Raw genomic sequence first — 15,765 nt, 5'->3', positions numbered from 1 at the left:
AACTCGGAACAACTGGCAGAGGCCCCTGTCTGTGAGATCTTCAACTCTGACCTGCAGAGGAACTCCTAAACCCAGCCAAAATGTCCTCTATGATGGAGGCAGAGCTGGATGATCTGGGAGAATCTCTCAATCAATCAATCTTTATTTGTGTAGTGCCAAATCACAACAAAGTAATCTCAAGGCTCTTTACACATAGAGCAGGTTCTAAACCGAACTCTTCAGGTTTAATTTTAGAGACCCAACATTCCCACATGAGCAAGCACTTGGCGACAGTGGCAAGAAAATCTTCACCCAAATCCCTGGCTGGAGGGGCTCTGGACATTGACATAGGACATTGTGGGGCTGTCATGGAGGTCAGGGACAGTACCCATGGACTAGCAGACCGGGATAGTGGTCCCCATTTTCAAAAAGGGGACCGGATGGTGTGTTCCAACTATTGGGGGAATCACAATAGTGAGCCTCCAGGAAAAGTCCAATTTGGAGACCTCAGAATTGCCTCGCTGGTGTTGTGGTTCTGTTGGCCTCAATACACCATGACGTGCAACGCACACTGGGCTCGGGATGAGCGCCAGCACCTCCAAATCAGAGTCCATGGTGCTCTGCCGGAAAAAGGTGGATTGTCCCCTCAGGTTTGGGAGGGACTTTCTGTCCCAAGTGGAGGAGTTTAAGTATATGGGGGTCTTCTTCGCAGTGAAGGTAAGAGGGAGCATGAGATTGACAGGCGGATCGGTGCAGCATCAGCAGTGATGACTGTACTGGTGAAGAAAGAGCTGAGCCTGAACGCAAAGCTCTCAATCAGTGAGTCTATGTCCCAATCCTCATCTATGGTCGCCAGCTTTGGGTAGTGACCGAAAGAATGAGATCGCGGATACAAGGGGCTGAAATGAGTTTGCATTTTTTCTAGTTTGTGTAGTGCTCTACATTAACACATGCAGTGTTGTCTCACCTTTGCATTTTAATCCTGATAGAACAAAGTATAAAAATGTGTTAAATAAACGTTTTTCTGGATAAAAACTGAATTCTTACCTTTGATCATCAGATTTCTGTTCAGGTTTGAAGTCAAAAGGTTGACCCTTTGACCGGTCACTCTTCATGGACACAGAACTGGATCCAGAAGAATCTGGATGGATCAACCTCCAAAAACAAGACATTATATAAATACAACATTTAGTGTTTCGTTCAAATAAAATTAAGCCCTTAAATATGATCTGTGGAATTTTTGACCTCTATAAGAACTATGGAGCAGTTTTTTTATGTGTAGCTCCCCATCTTTTGTTTTTGTTGTTCTAGTTTCTGATGAATGCTGGATAGTTTCTTATGTGCATAATATAGTTTGTAGGACACATCAAAGAGGTCAAGTGAACACCAGAAACTTCAGAGTGATCTACTGAAACACGTATTTCTTCTAACTTTATATGACACTTGTATTACTCATCTTCTTCTCTTCATTCCTTGGTGCAGTGTTGTCTAATGTGTGCATTTTGATTGTTGTGGAAATATTACACTGATAAATACAATTGTTCCAGACTTTATGGATTAATATTGCTGAAAATATGAAGAATAGCTTTGGGTTCAGACAAATTACTTTCTTCTTAGATTCACATTCGTACCTTTGATCATCAGATTTCTGTCCATCTTTGAAGTCAAAAGGTTGACCCTTTGACCGGTCACTCTTCATGGACACAGAACTGGATCCAGAAGAATCTGGATGGATCAACCTCCAAAGACAAATAAATATAAGACATATAAATACAACATTTAGTGTTTCGATCAAATAAAATCCTTAAATATGATCTGTGGAATTTTTGACCTCTATAAGAACTATGGAGCAGTTTGTTTATGTGTGGCTCCCCATTTTTGTTTTTGTTGTTCTAGTTTCTGATGAATGCTGGATAGTTTCTTATGTGCATAATATAGTTTGTAGGACACATCAAAGTGGTCAAGTGAACACCAGAATATTCTTAGATAAAAAAATGAAATCTTACCTTTGAGCATCAGATTTCTGTCCATGTTTGAAGTCAAAAGGTTGACCCTTCGACCGGTCACTCTTCATGGACACACAGCTGGGTTCAGGTCCAGGTTTAACTTTGGGTTTATGTTTAAGTCTATGTTTAGGCTCAGATTCAGGTCCATCAGAGTCTGGTCTGCGCTGCTTCTTTGTCCTTCAACACAACACACACAGAGCTTTGAGTGTGAATAATGACGGTGGAGTGATGTGAGTGGAGAACAGTGATGGACAGTTAGAGATCCTCATCTCACCTCTGAGCTTTGGTCTGGCTGTCATGTTCCCCACACAGAGAGCTTTTAGAGGGAGGGACTCCCTCCTCTCTGTCCTCACTCTGATCCATAGCAGAGAAACACCTTCACACAAACACAACAACATGCTCATTCATTACAACCAGCTGCACATCACACAATAGTTTCCTTTCAATAACGTGTTTCGCTTCAACATTATATTTTACTGAGATGACAGAATGTGTAATTCTCCATCAGCAGATTATGCTTTTTCCCTTTCAATCTAAGGAAGCAGTCACACCATCATAACAATGATTATCTCTGTAGCAATCTTTAGTGAGGTCTCCATCCAAATTGTTTCAAACTGTTTAGAAAACTGGTGGAATTATGATATTTCTGTTAGTTTCATGTATTGACTTGAAGAAGGTTACAGTCTCCTCATCACTCTTTTGTTTTTCTGCTGGGTGTGTTACTTGTTTTTATCTGGTTTTCTTGCTTTTTATTGTTTTAAAAGTAGAAATGGATTGGCACCTGTAATGTCATTATATGTTTAATGTAATGACAATAAGGCTTTCTATTCTATTCTATAAAGATCAGTCATTTTTTTCCCTTTCAGTCACACTTAAATTCAATCTCTCATTTATCTGAGAGGAGATTAGAAATCAATATGTATTATATTTAATGCTGACAACTGAATGTTATCTGATCTTTGTGTGTCATATTCATTAATCAGTAATGGATGGTCATGGTGTTGAAAAGTTCTATGGTTTTATTTTTTTATTTTTATGGTTGAATCAACTTAATGTTGAACCTTAAACCTTGATGCTGCACAGTAGATTATGTTAATCATCTACAGCAAAAACTCAATGTCAAAGAAAAAATATCTGTAAATGAAAATAAATGTTAAATTTATACTTTATACAATTCCAGAAACATCTTGTATTGCATTTATTTATGTCACTGATTCACTTTATTTGTTATGTGAAATTTATATCAGAAAGATGCTGGATGCTGTTTGTGTTCTGTTTGTGTTGCTTTAGCATTCAGACTAGTTAAATGTGCAAATGTATAAAATTACAAGATTATTTCTGCAGTATTTAAGATAGAAATCATCACATTGAATGTTTTTGCTGAACTTTGGTTGGTGATTGTGCCTACTGACCAGACGCGGGTTTATGACATGCAGATGTGTGCCAATGATCCAACTGCCACAAAACATCCAGTCAACTTATTTACAGATTTACCAGCTTCCAAGAAAATATTTTACAAAACAAACTTTAAACTATTATAATCCCAAACTAGTTTTATCTTAAACTAACACAAGTAAATAAATAATTACTTTTTAAAAAGTCCATCAATGTTCAACAAAGTAATGCATCACAGCAACTATTAAATGGTGGAAAACTATTAGGTACTTTACCTTTTGACGGTGGAAATAGTCTGCGAAAAGCCAACGAGTGAACATAAAATGAATCAGAAGCTTCAAACTGGAAAAGATATAACTCACAGCAGGATGTTTTCAAAACTCTGCGAATTCACATACAGCCCTGACTCTATGTATTCATCTTCAAAGCAAAACTTGAAGGCAATAAGAGAACTCTGAACCTTGGAAACAACAACCAGTCAAACATTAACAATAACCATCTAAGTATCATAAGACCTGCAACTCCGGCTCCTGGAGAAGTCAAGTCAAAGTTTATTTATATAGCACATTTAAAACAAGCTTAAAATACAAGATAAAATGAAAGAACAATTATGAGTAAAATGAACCGTAAAATCACAGAGGAGAAAACAGCAGAACTTCCCACAGTTGCTACCACTAGAACTGGTTTAACAGGCCTTTTCTGGTCCTCACAACTAGTGGCCAGCTGTGACGCAGAAGCATAGTAAGGTTTTCAAAAGGCTTACATGACAAAGTTGGGTGGATTAACTATGCCCCAGCATTGAAATCAGGTAGTTTTGATCTGAAACCTGGTGCAAAACTGGAAACAGACCACCAGGAAGAAGCTGTCAACAGGCGGCAGCGCACAGTGATAAGAAGGGAGGGAAAATAGTAAAATAGTGCCAGGTGATTGTGAGGTCTGACTTTTTTACGGACAGTTTTTTGAAGCAAAACGCTTTATCTTTGTGACTCCAGAAACTAGCCGGAACTACTTTCTTCAACACCAAAAGCGGGCCAGAACTCTGCTCACAGGACGCAGTGGGGGAAAAGCCACTGCTGTTCCACGACACTGATGGCGAGGATGTCGTACAACTTCATGTCAAAAAACCCGAATTATCCCTTTAATGCATGCCACACACTGACATAAAACACTGAGTTTGTTCCCCAGGAAATGTCTCTGGAATGAAGGAGTCAACTTCAAATGACAAAAAAACACAAATATTTTATTTATCATTATCCTGACATTAAAGCACAGTCAGTGATCCAAATGAAACCAGAGTGAAACCTCGTCCACCATCAACATTTAAACACAGGAAGCTGCTGTCACTTCCTGTTTCTACTGTTCACTGGTGAACAGAGTGAACAGTGATTTCAGCAGCTGTCTTCAGTCAGCAGTGTGACTGTTTGTCTCCACAGGAGGAGACTCTCACTCAGACAGAGGACACACAGACACTGAGGTACCAGGACGAAGACTGAACCCAAACCCAGCATACAGAGGTTCAGTGAATGTGGTGTTGAAGGTGTGGAGGTGGATCAGTGTGTCAGAGGAGACTCTGTAGAAGGACAGAGTGCCGGCAGGATAGTCCACATACACTGCTACTCTGTTAGAGACAGAGGAGGAGGAGGAGGAGGAGAAGATGTATGTTCCTCTGCTATTGTGACAAACAGAGTAACCACCATCAGAGCAGTTCAAACTCCAGGACTGACCATTTCTTCCAAACCTGCTGTCATCACTGTATTCTTTCCTGTTGATTCTTCTGTAACTCACTGATATATTAATTCCTCCTCTCCACTCAACCTCCCAGTAACAGCGACCAGTCAGACCATTTCTACACAGCAGCTGAGCCCAGTAGTCAAATCTGTCTGGATGATCAGGATATGACTGATCCTCCTCCACACATGTCACCTTCCTGTTGTTGTGAGACAGTTTGAGTTTTCCGTGTACTGTGTTTGTGTCCAGTGTGAGTTCACAGAAATCTGATGAAGAGAAGAAGAAACAACACAGCAGCAGTTTATCATCTGACACACCTGATGGATTTATTCTCTGTTTAACTTCTGATCTGTTGTTCATTTCTATAAAGTTTCATGATGACACATTTTGTCAGTAATGTTTTAATGAATAAATACCACAAAGACCAACTTTGTATTTAAAGAGAAACTGACTGTGTGCTGTTTAGTTGTCATGAATCAAATTCAATCCACACTTACACTTCTTCAGACCAGGTTTTAACCTGTGCTCTCCACCATGGTCCACCCTGGAGGAAGAAACACAGTCAGAATGATTTTCTATCCAACATGAGTCCTAACTGCTGTTCAACATGAAGCAGTGTTCCTCAGTTTGTCAGAGTGACACAGAAACAGGCTGAAATTCATCTCTCCATACCTGAGAGTGTTCAGTCTCCAGTGTGGATCCTCTAGTCCGGCAGCCAGCAGTTTCTCTCCTGAGTCTCCTGGATGATTGTAGCTCATGTCCAGCTCTCTCAGATGGGAGGGGTTGGAGCTCAGAGCTGAGGCCAGAGAAGCACAGCCTTCCTCTGTGATCAGACATCCTGACAGACTGGAATTCAGAAAATGTTGGTCATAGTTTTAAGTTACATTCACTGCATAAACAATATAGTTGTTAACCAAAAGATTCTGACCTGAGACTTTCCAGTGTGCAATGTAGACTCTCCAGTCCAACAGAAAGCTGCTTCACTCCTGAATCCTGCAGGTTGTTGTTACTCAGGTCCAGATCTCTCAGACTAGAGGACTGGGAGCTGAGAACTGAGGACAGAGCTGCACAGCTTCTCTCTAAGAGGTTACAGTCAGTAAGCCTGAAGAGGAAACATACACACGTTTTCCTTTAATAATTATATTCTATTAGATTATAGTTTCATATAGGAGCTGCATGTTGTAGCGACCACCCCAGCATTGCATCACTACTTTCCCACAGTCCACACCCGCAATCAACCAATCTGCCAATCAGCAATAACCGCCAACCTTGAAACCAAAGACTCTGACGTTTATACAGAGATGTCAAAAAATGCCAGTGAGACAGAACAAAAGGCCAAGTATAGGAGAGAGTGACGCCAGTGTACCCTTGGTTCTGATCCATGTCATGGTAACCGCGAGTGGGGAGAGAGTCTGTGACAACCGGAGCCAGTAGATTATCCTTCCCAAACAGAGATTTTCCCTGTAGCTGCCGGCCTCGGCGGAGTGGAGGCCGACAACGCCTAACTGACTGGACGATCCCGACTAACTGACCGTTTACGGTACCGTGAGTACCCGGTGTGAATGTTTTACATACCGCCACTGATCTGTCAGCACAGTAGCTGATATCTTGTATATTTTCTTGGATTTGTCGGTTGCCGGAGATCCGCTGGAAAACCCAGAACTGATTTTTGAGTTGGGTTTTGGGGGATATTGGATGTACACTGGATTGGACTGATTTTATGTTGGGTTTGTGGGATAACCAGAATGGACTTTTTACCGGTAGAGATTGAACTGTCGTGGAACGTTGAACTTTGGGGACGACTACACGCACACGCACACACGCACTCACACTCATATCTGTCACACTGGGGGATTGGGGGGGATTTTGTGAATATAAATACACTGGACACTGAATTGAACTGTCTGCTTGTCTGTTTTGCATTGCTGTGGATTTGGGTTTGAACTGACTTGACTCTGACAGCACACAGGACTAACCAAGGTCGAATCTGTTACAATATGTGTTGGCCCATGTTTGGGTTCATCAGTCAGCTGTAAGACAGATTTACATGTGTGGGATGATTACCTTACCTTCAGTGTTATGATTCCAGTCTATTTCACATTTGAATCAAAAGTGGAGTCTTGTTAAGGTGGCAGTTTAAAGAAGTCTTAAAGAATAAGCCATGATGACACCTTTATAATATATCAACATCAGAATCCTGACCTGAGACTTTCCAGAGTACAGTTTGGACTCTCCAGTCCAGCAGAAAGCTGCTTCACTCCTGAATCCTGCAGGTTGTTGTTACTCAGGTCCAGATCTCTCAGACTAGAGGACTGGGAGCTGAGAACTGAGGACAGAGCTGCACAGCTTCTCTCTGAGAGGTTACAGACACTCAACCTGAAGAGAAAATATAAAACAGCCTTCTTTATCATTAAAATATGATTAATACTTGTGTTTTATTTGGCTAATGCTTCTGTATGTGTATCTGTGAATGGTTGTGTTTGTCAGTCAGCTTTAACAAAGATGCACATATTTTAAACTACTGGTCTTTAAAGTAATGTAATTATGAGTGTGCTTATACACTGTTTAAATAGGGTTTTTTTAAGAGATGATGTAATTTCAAGGAAAATGGGTCTGTAAAACCAGTGTCACACTTTACAATCAGATTTATCCTAACCTGAGAGTTTCCAGTGTACAGTGTGGACTCTCCAGTCCAGCAGAAAGTTGCTTTACTCCTGAATCCTGCAGGTTGTTGTTACTCAGGTCCAGATCTCTCAGACTAGAGGACTGGGAGCTGAGAGCTGAGGACAGAGCTGCACAGCTTCTCTCCGAGAGGTTACAGCCGGTAAGCCTGAAGAGGAATTTTAGTTTAAGTCACATATCATAGACCTTTTTAAATAATTACATTTGCCATGTCTCTTTCTCTCTGGAATTCATATCATGCCAAAACTCACAGAGAGCTATATCAGTGGAAATCTTAACATCTGGTTGATTCACAATTCATATATGCAGGTCAAACACAATATGCATTAATCCTACTTGCAGAGTAGCTACTCACTTAAATTCTGCTATCTACCCTCTTTTTTTTGCAATTAAAAAAATGCAACAGAGAAGTGGCAACTACTTTCAGTGACTCGGAAGGCAAGTTGCCAACTCCAATTATATATCACTTATAAAATTGGCAGTTGCTGGATGCAGGGGTTTTGGGCTTGTTTCTAAGGTGTAGTTGCTTACTTGAGCAAGTAAATAAAGTTTGAGTTTGAGAGTCAAGCGGCGTTCTATGGGCTTGTTTCCATACACCTGGGTACTTTATCTCACAAGATCTGACAACACTGACCACCACTCAGAGTAGTGTTAACAGTAATTTAGAGCTGGTTGTCGGAGCTAACCAGGCACATGCAGCTTCTGTCAAATACTGGAAACGCAAACTGGAGGTTCAACAGTTATTATAAGCACACTGATGGCCCTGTGTAAAAGTTTCTGTGACAAACTCTCCAGTCTGTGTCTTTAAGGGTGTGTCAGTAGCTGTCGCCTTGCTGTTTATGTTGACATTTCCATCCTCAGCCCTGACTGTTTTGTTAAGCCCTCGCTAAAGCACAGGTACTTATCAATGCATTCCATATACTTACTGCTACACAAAGAATAAATACCTTGTTTATGTAAGCTATTGCCTCTCTACCATCTCTTATCAGGCTTGCTGACACTACCAGAAGCTTTATGTGAGAGGCACAAACTGAGGCTACAGCTAGCCTACTTATATCTATATTTAACAAAGCAATTGACATATGAAATAATCCTCAGTCTTCCATCACAATTACAGAGGGAGAGATAATTTGGCTGACCTGAATTTGCAAGCAGACATAAATAAGATAAATGTGAGCAGAATCTTTTTCCAACAATATGTATATCGTTGGAAAAATCATCTGTTTTAACCTGGCCACCATGCTAATGAGGTAAGCTGTGGTGGCAAGTTGAAGAAGTTGACCCAACATCAACTCAGACTACAGCGGCACATAACTTTACATTAATTAGAGGGGCTGTCAACCTCTCTTTCCTGCTGCTGCCATATTTGCCATGAAAACAATGGAGGAGGCAGCAACAACCACTCACCACACTGTCTGAAAGCATCATAGCATAAAAGATAAATTAGTTAACAAAAAATTCTAACCTGAGATTTTCCAGTCCACAGTGTGGACTCTCCAGTCCAGCAGAAAGCTGCTTCACTCCTGAATCCTGCAGGTTGTTGTTACTCAGGTCCAGATCTCTCAGACTAGAGGACTGGGAGCTGAGAACTGAGGACAGAGCTGCACAGCTTATATCTGAGAAGTTACAGTCGTTCAGTCTGAAGAAAAAATGCACACATAACAAAGTCAATGTTTGTGTTTGTCAGCCTCATCATACACATACTTATTTGAAACCTCTACTCTTAAATGTAATGTGACTATGAGCTTGTTTTGGTGTACTCTGTTTTGAAGTCAATACAGCTCAAGGCACATGTCTCTTTAAAACCAGTGTCGCACTGTATCCTAACCTGAGAGTTTCCAGTGTACAGTGTGGACTCTCCAGTCCAGCAGAAAGCTGCTTCACTCCTGAATCCTGCAGGTTGTTGTTACTCAGGTTCAGATCTCTCAGACTAGAGGACTGGGAGCTGAGAACTGAGGACAGAGCTGCACAGCTTCTCTCTGAGAGGTTACATTCAGTCAGCCTAAAGAGTGGATTAGAACAGTGTTTTACTTGTAATATATAAATGTTACATAAAATATTTGAAATGGATATATCCAGTTAGTTATCCACATACATAGCTGTATTTGAAGCTTTGACCACTGGTAGCAGCCTCAGAAGAGCCTCCTCTGAAGCAGAGTATTTCTTCAGGTCAAACACATCCAGATCTTCTTCTGATGACAGTAAGATGAAGCCCAGAGCTGACCACTGAGTAGGAGACAGTTTATCTGTGGAGAGACTTCCTGATCTCAGGTACCATTGGATCTCCTCCACTAGAGAACGATCATTCAGTTCATTCAGACAGTGGAACAGATTGATGCTTCTCTCTGCAGACAGATTCTCACTGATCTTCTTCTTGATGTACTCAACTATCACCTGATTTGTGTGGAAGCTTCTTCCTGTCTTTTTCAGCAGACCTTTTAGGTATGTCTGGTTGGTCTTCATTGAAAGACCCAGGAGGAAGCGGAGGAACAAGTCCAGGTGTCCATTTGGACTCTTTAAGGCCTCGTCCACAGCACTCTGGTAGAGATGTTTTAGATTATTTTTCTCTTTAAAGACTTTAGACAACCAGGATGTTGTTTGTTCTCCTTCCAGCAGATTGACTCCAGACTTAATGAATGTCAGATGGACATGAAGAGCAGCCAGAAACTCCTGAACACTCAGATGGACGAAGCAGAACACCTTGTCCTGGTACAGCCCTTTCTCCTCTATAAAGACCTGTGTGAACACTCCTGAGCACACTGAGGCTGCTCTGATATCGATGCCACATTCTGTCAGGTCTGATTCATAGAAGATCAGGTTGCCTTTCTGCAGCTGCTCAAAAGCCAGTTTTCCCAGAGACTCAATCATCCTCCTGCTCTCTGGACTCCAGTGTGGATCTGTCTCAGCTCCTCCATCATACTTGACCACCTTCAGTTTGGACTGAACCACCAGGAAGTGGATGTACATCTCAGTCAGGGTCTTGGGCAGCTCTCTTCCCACTCTGCTTTTCAACACATGCTCCAGAACTGTAGCAGTGATCCAGCAGAAGACTGGGATGTGGCACATGATGTGGAGGCTTCGTGATGTCTTGATGTGGGAGATGATGGTGCTGGCCTGCTCCTCATCTCTGACTCTCTTCCTGAAGTACTCCTCCTTCTGTGGGTCAGTGAACCCTCTGACCTCTGTCACCATGCCGACACATTCAGGAGGGATCTGATTGGCTGCTGCAGGTCGTGTGGTTATCCAGAGGCGAGCAGAGGGAAGCAGTTTCCCCCTGATGAGGTTTGTCAGCAGCACATCCACTGAGGTGGACTTTGTAACATCAGTCAGGATCTCAGTGTTGTGGAAGTCCAGAGGAAGTCGACACTCATCCAGACCGTCAAAGATGAACACAACCTGGAACTCTTCAAACCTGCAGATTCCTGCTTCTTTGGTTTCAGTAAAGAAGTGATGAACAAGTTCCACCAAGCTGTACCTTTTCTCCTTCAGCCCATTCAGCTCTCTGAAAGTGAATGGAAATGTGAAGTGTATGTCCTGGTTGGCTTTGTCTTCAGCCCAGTCCAGAGTGAACTTCTGTGTTAAGACTGTTTTCCCAATGCCAGCCACTCCCTTTGTCATCACTGTTCTGGTTGGTTCATCTCTTCCAGGTGAGGCTTTAAAGATGTCTTCATGTCTGATTGTTGTTTCTGGTCTGTTTGGTTTCCTGGATGCTGTTTCAATCTGTCTGACCTCATGTTCATCATTGACCTCTGCGGTCTTTTCCTCTGTGATGTAGAGCGGTGTGTAGATCTGATTCAGAAGGGTTGGGTTTCCTGCTTTAGCGATCCCCTCAAACAGACACTGGAACTTTTCCTTCAGGTTAGACTTCAGTTTAAGTTGGCACTGTGTACAAAATGTCTCTGAAAAACCCCAAAACAAATGAAAATGTTACCAAATGCAATAGAGATAATATCTCAATTTGGCCTGTAGACATTTATAATTTCATTTAAATGAGGCCTGTTGATCATAATGTCCAACAAATATGTGTAAAAGATGTGATAGTATGTTGGAATTAAGTTGGCTAAAAAGGTCACAGAATTGGGTGATAATTATGTTTCATAAACAAGTCAAGCCAAACTGGGTCCATTTTGACCCAGGAGGACAAACATTGCACGGTTGACGGGAAGACAGCAAGAGGTTAATGCCTCAACTAAGAAGAAGGTCTGGTACAAATAAGTTACTCATATTGCCTCCATTTCCTCTCCATCATGTTAAATCTGTTAAATTCCTCTTACTGCTCTGCAGACGCTCAGCCAGCTCCTCCTGTTTCATTCTCCTCAGGAAGTGCAGTGTGATCTTCAGAAATGCCTCTCTGCTGCTCCTCCTCTGCTCTTCCTCCTCACCATCCAACGCCTCCTCATCCTCACTCTGACTCTCTAAGCATTCTGGGGCATCTGGACTCAGAGCCTTCTGCATCTTCTTCAGCTCATTCTTCACAAACCTGCTGATGTTCTCCTCCAGCAGCTGGAACACAATCAAATGTAAATGTAACTGGTAGAAGTCAACATCAGATGATCAGTGACAGACTGAAAAGCTGCTGGTCTACAGAGTGCAGCATGGAGACTGTTAGGAACAGAATGGTAGTTTAGTATTTAGTCTGTGGCTGTTGTAGTTAGCAGTAGTAGCTGTTCTTTACATTTACACACCATAAATATGGAGTCCAGCTGTGTTTGATGCTGCTGGACAGACTGACCACTGACAGCCTCTGAGCTCTGCTGATGAACTCTGTGAAGAAAAGATGAAGTCTCAGAATAAATAATGACACTCAGTGTTAAAGGTGTTGTGGTCTATCACAGTGGATCCAGGTAAAACACTCGGCTGTTCTGTCTGACCTCTGATCATTTGTCTCTGTAAAGACTTTGTACCTCTGTTTAAAAACTGTTACACACATAAAGTTTGTGTTTTTGTGTGTGAGTGTATGTGTTTGCATTCATGAGGATATCAAAAGCTGTTTTAGTCAGTCAAACTTCTTCTTTTGAGAGTTGGATAATAACAGACATTTTACAGTCTGACCTCTGATCAGCAGACTGATGTTCGTCTTTGAAGTGAATCAGTTTAGTCATAGACCAGTCACTCTTCATGGACACACAGCTGGGTTCAGGAGAATCTGGTCTCTGCTGATGGATCCTGATGGAAACAAAACACTGTAGGTTTCAGTAAAGATCTTCAGTGCTGACCACTGTTGAACCTAATTGGCCAATTCATTGATCAGTCATTCTTGAAGGACACATACTTGGGTTCAGGTCCAGGTCCAGATTCTGGTTCAGATCCAGCAGAGTCTGGTCTATGCTGCTTCTCTGTCCTTCAACACAACACACACAGAGCTTTGAGTGTGAATAATGATGGTGGAGTGATGTGAGTGGAGAACATAGCTGAGACACACCTTCACACAAACAACAACATGCTCATTCATTACAACCGAAATTTGGTGCAGACATGTATCATGGAAAGACACACAAAAAAGGCCTCTGGACCCATACCCTAAATCCAACAGGAAGTTGGCCGTTTTGATTCAAATTTTCAATTTAGTCGTTTGCTGCCATTTCCACACCTCTTACTTTAACAAACTCCTCCAAGAGATCTTATACGACAGACTTCAAATTCAATGAGAATCATCTTAAGACCTTTAACACGTGTTGCAGTGAATTTCACTTTTTCGGAGCAGGGCGGGGAGGGGGAGCGATGGCCCGGTCAACACTGCTTGCAGCTTTAATTATTATTATTATTTATTCAAATAAGCATGGTATTAACAATATCAAACAAAGTATAACATGAGTTTTGCTCCACATATAACATCATACCGACTTACTGAGGAGAATATTGTGCTTTAAAAACAAGAGGAGGCTCCATGGACTGGTCACTCATTACAGACATGCAACCATAGTACAGTAACATGATGTTGACTTACTGTAATTTAAAAAGAAGAGGCAGCTCAATGGACGTGTGACTCTTAACGGACACACAGCTGGGTTCAGGTCCAGGTTCAGGTCCATCAGAGTCTGGTCTGCGCTGCTTCTTTGTCCTTCAACACAACACACACAGAGCTTTGAGTGTGAATAATGATGGTGGAGTGATGTGAGTGGAGAACAGTGATGGACAGTTAGAGATCCTCATCTCACCTCTGAGCTTTGGTCTGGCTGTCATGTTCCCCACACAGAGAGCTTTTAGAGGGAGGGACTCCCTCCTCTCTGTCCTCACTCTGATCCATAGCAGAGAAACACCTTCACACAAACACAACAACATGCTCATTCATTACAACCAGCTGCACATCACAGAGCATTACCATTTTTGATGTTGATCATTTGTCAGTGTATTAATTAACCACGAATGAACAACTCAACAGCTGTGTTTTTTGTTTCATCCTGAATTCCAAAATGGGAATTTTGAGGGAGAATTTATGACACACAACAAAGACATAAAATACCAAACTGAAACAAAGTGTATGCAAATAACAAGCTTAGCATACTATGTAATTGATAGACAGAAATCAGAAATTCAAGTAGACTAATTTGTCTCATCAAATAAGCTCAAAGCCTAATTTTAACATTTGAGAGACAGGAAGATCGTAAGACTGTGTTGTGATATGCTGAGTTCTCCACAGTCTGTATTTGATAGAGATTTGACAGAGTTGTAAATATTGGAAGATGCAAAATTACTTGTCCATTATTACGTTGTTTGCGGGGGGGGGGGGGGGGGCAAGTGGATGCTACAGGTATCAAATCAGGCTGATATACACACTTGTTAATAAAAATACATGTGAAATACAAAGTCTATAAATATATACTATATATCGAAAGAACACTGAAATCATGAAAGTATAAGAACATCAGTGAGAGTACTTTCACACTTTCAGAAGTGTATTTGAGCGGGTTTAACTTGGAGGTATTTTACTAGAGGCAATGTTCAAAAACAGGTTCACAGTGTGTTCCCGTAAAAGCATGTTACATCACACACCTACTTGGCAGGGCTTTGGGGAATAAGGTATGATCGAAGGTATTAGTTATTTCACTTTTCATTGTTATTTCGTTATTATCTCTTATAGGTTTTAAGATAAGCCCAGAGTGGGTGTCTACCTCACCAGCACATGTTTTATTTTTATATTTATATTTCTCTGACTTTTATTTTGTGCAAATAAACCAATAAAAACTAAACCCATAAAGGTATCTTCATTACAATGATAATAGACTGTTTTGAAATGATTTGAGGCTGCCACACCCAATCAATAGGCCACGCATGGCTCAGTCCAGCTCTACAGTTGATGTACAAAAATAATAAAACAGACGATTTTTCCATCTCATATATTCCATATGGAGAGGATTCTGAAGCTGCATTATTGAAACAGTGTACTGATTTTAGGTTAGATGGCTGTTTTTTTAACATGTGGAGTTTTATAAGTGAATTGATAAAGTTCACCCAACCAGTTTGACATTTCTGACATTCCCTGCATTGTGTCATAATGAGCCGAGCTACAAAAACAATCAAACTAACAATAACTAATAACAAGTCATCCACAGAGCCTCAATCATTCACCATCAAGAAATATTTTAGGATTCTCACCTGCTGAACTCACTTCAGGTCAACGTACAGACACTTCCCACCTTCATGTGTAGAGGAAACACTGGGAGAGAAGAAGCTGCTCATTCTCCCTCGTCAGTCCTGCTGTCTGTGAGCATTTAATCTGAGTTCGCTGTCACATCCTCATAACTTCACAGTCCAAAGTTGAAAAAAACATCAGTTTGACATGAAAACCAGTCTAACCAGTCAGAGTCATCGAAATCACCCATCAGTTGTTGTAGTTCTGCTATCTGTCCACTAGATGGTGCTAATTGATTGTCTAAGTGTAATTCAGTGCCTGATCTCTCCTTCACTCTGAGCCTATTGACGCCTGACACTAAAGAGTTAATAAAATGATTCAAGAACTGATAAACATGTATAA

At 41.3% G+C, this 15,765-nt stretch overlaps 1 protein-coding gene across 1 annotated transcript in view; it reads right to left on the bottom strand.

Moving 5' to 3' along the window:
- LOC128377470 (NLR family CARD domain-containing protein 3-like) overlaps positions 1-15,765 on the bottom strand; it is a gene marked incomplete at its 5' end in the record, with an annotated part of 227,995 nt that overhangs the window by 56,975 nt on the left and 155,255 nt on the right. The window contains 4 exons of the mRNA XM_053337422.1: positions 5,781-5,954; positions 7,765-7,938; positions 9,619-9,792; positions 9,886-9,976. Of these exons, the coding sequence (XP_053193397.1) occupies positions 5,781-5,954; positions 7,765-7,938; positions 9,619-9,792; positions 9,886-9,976 (613 nt within the window). The remainder of the gene's footprint in view (positions 1-5,780; positions 5,955-7,764; positions 7,939-9,618; positions 9,793-9,885; positions 9,977-15,765) is intronic.

The sequence above is a fragment of the Scomber japonicus genome, chromosome 17, assembly GCF_027409825.1.
Source record: "Scomber japonicus isolate fScoJap1 chromosome 17, fScoJap1.pri, whole genome shotgun sequence".
Taxonomy (NCBI): Eukaryota; Metazoa; Chordata; class Actinopteri; order Scombriformes; family Scombridae; genus Scomber; species Scomber japonicus.
This window is presented reverse-complemented; position numbering and strand designations above follow the sequence as displayed.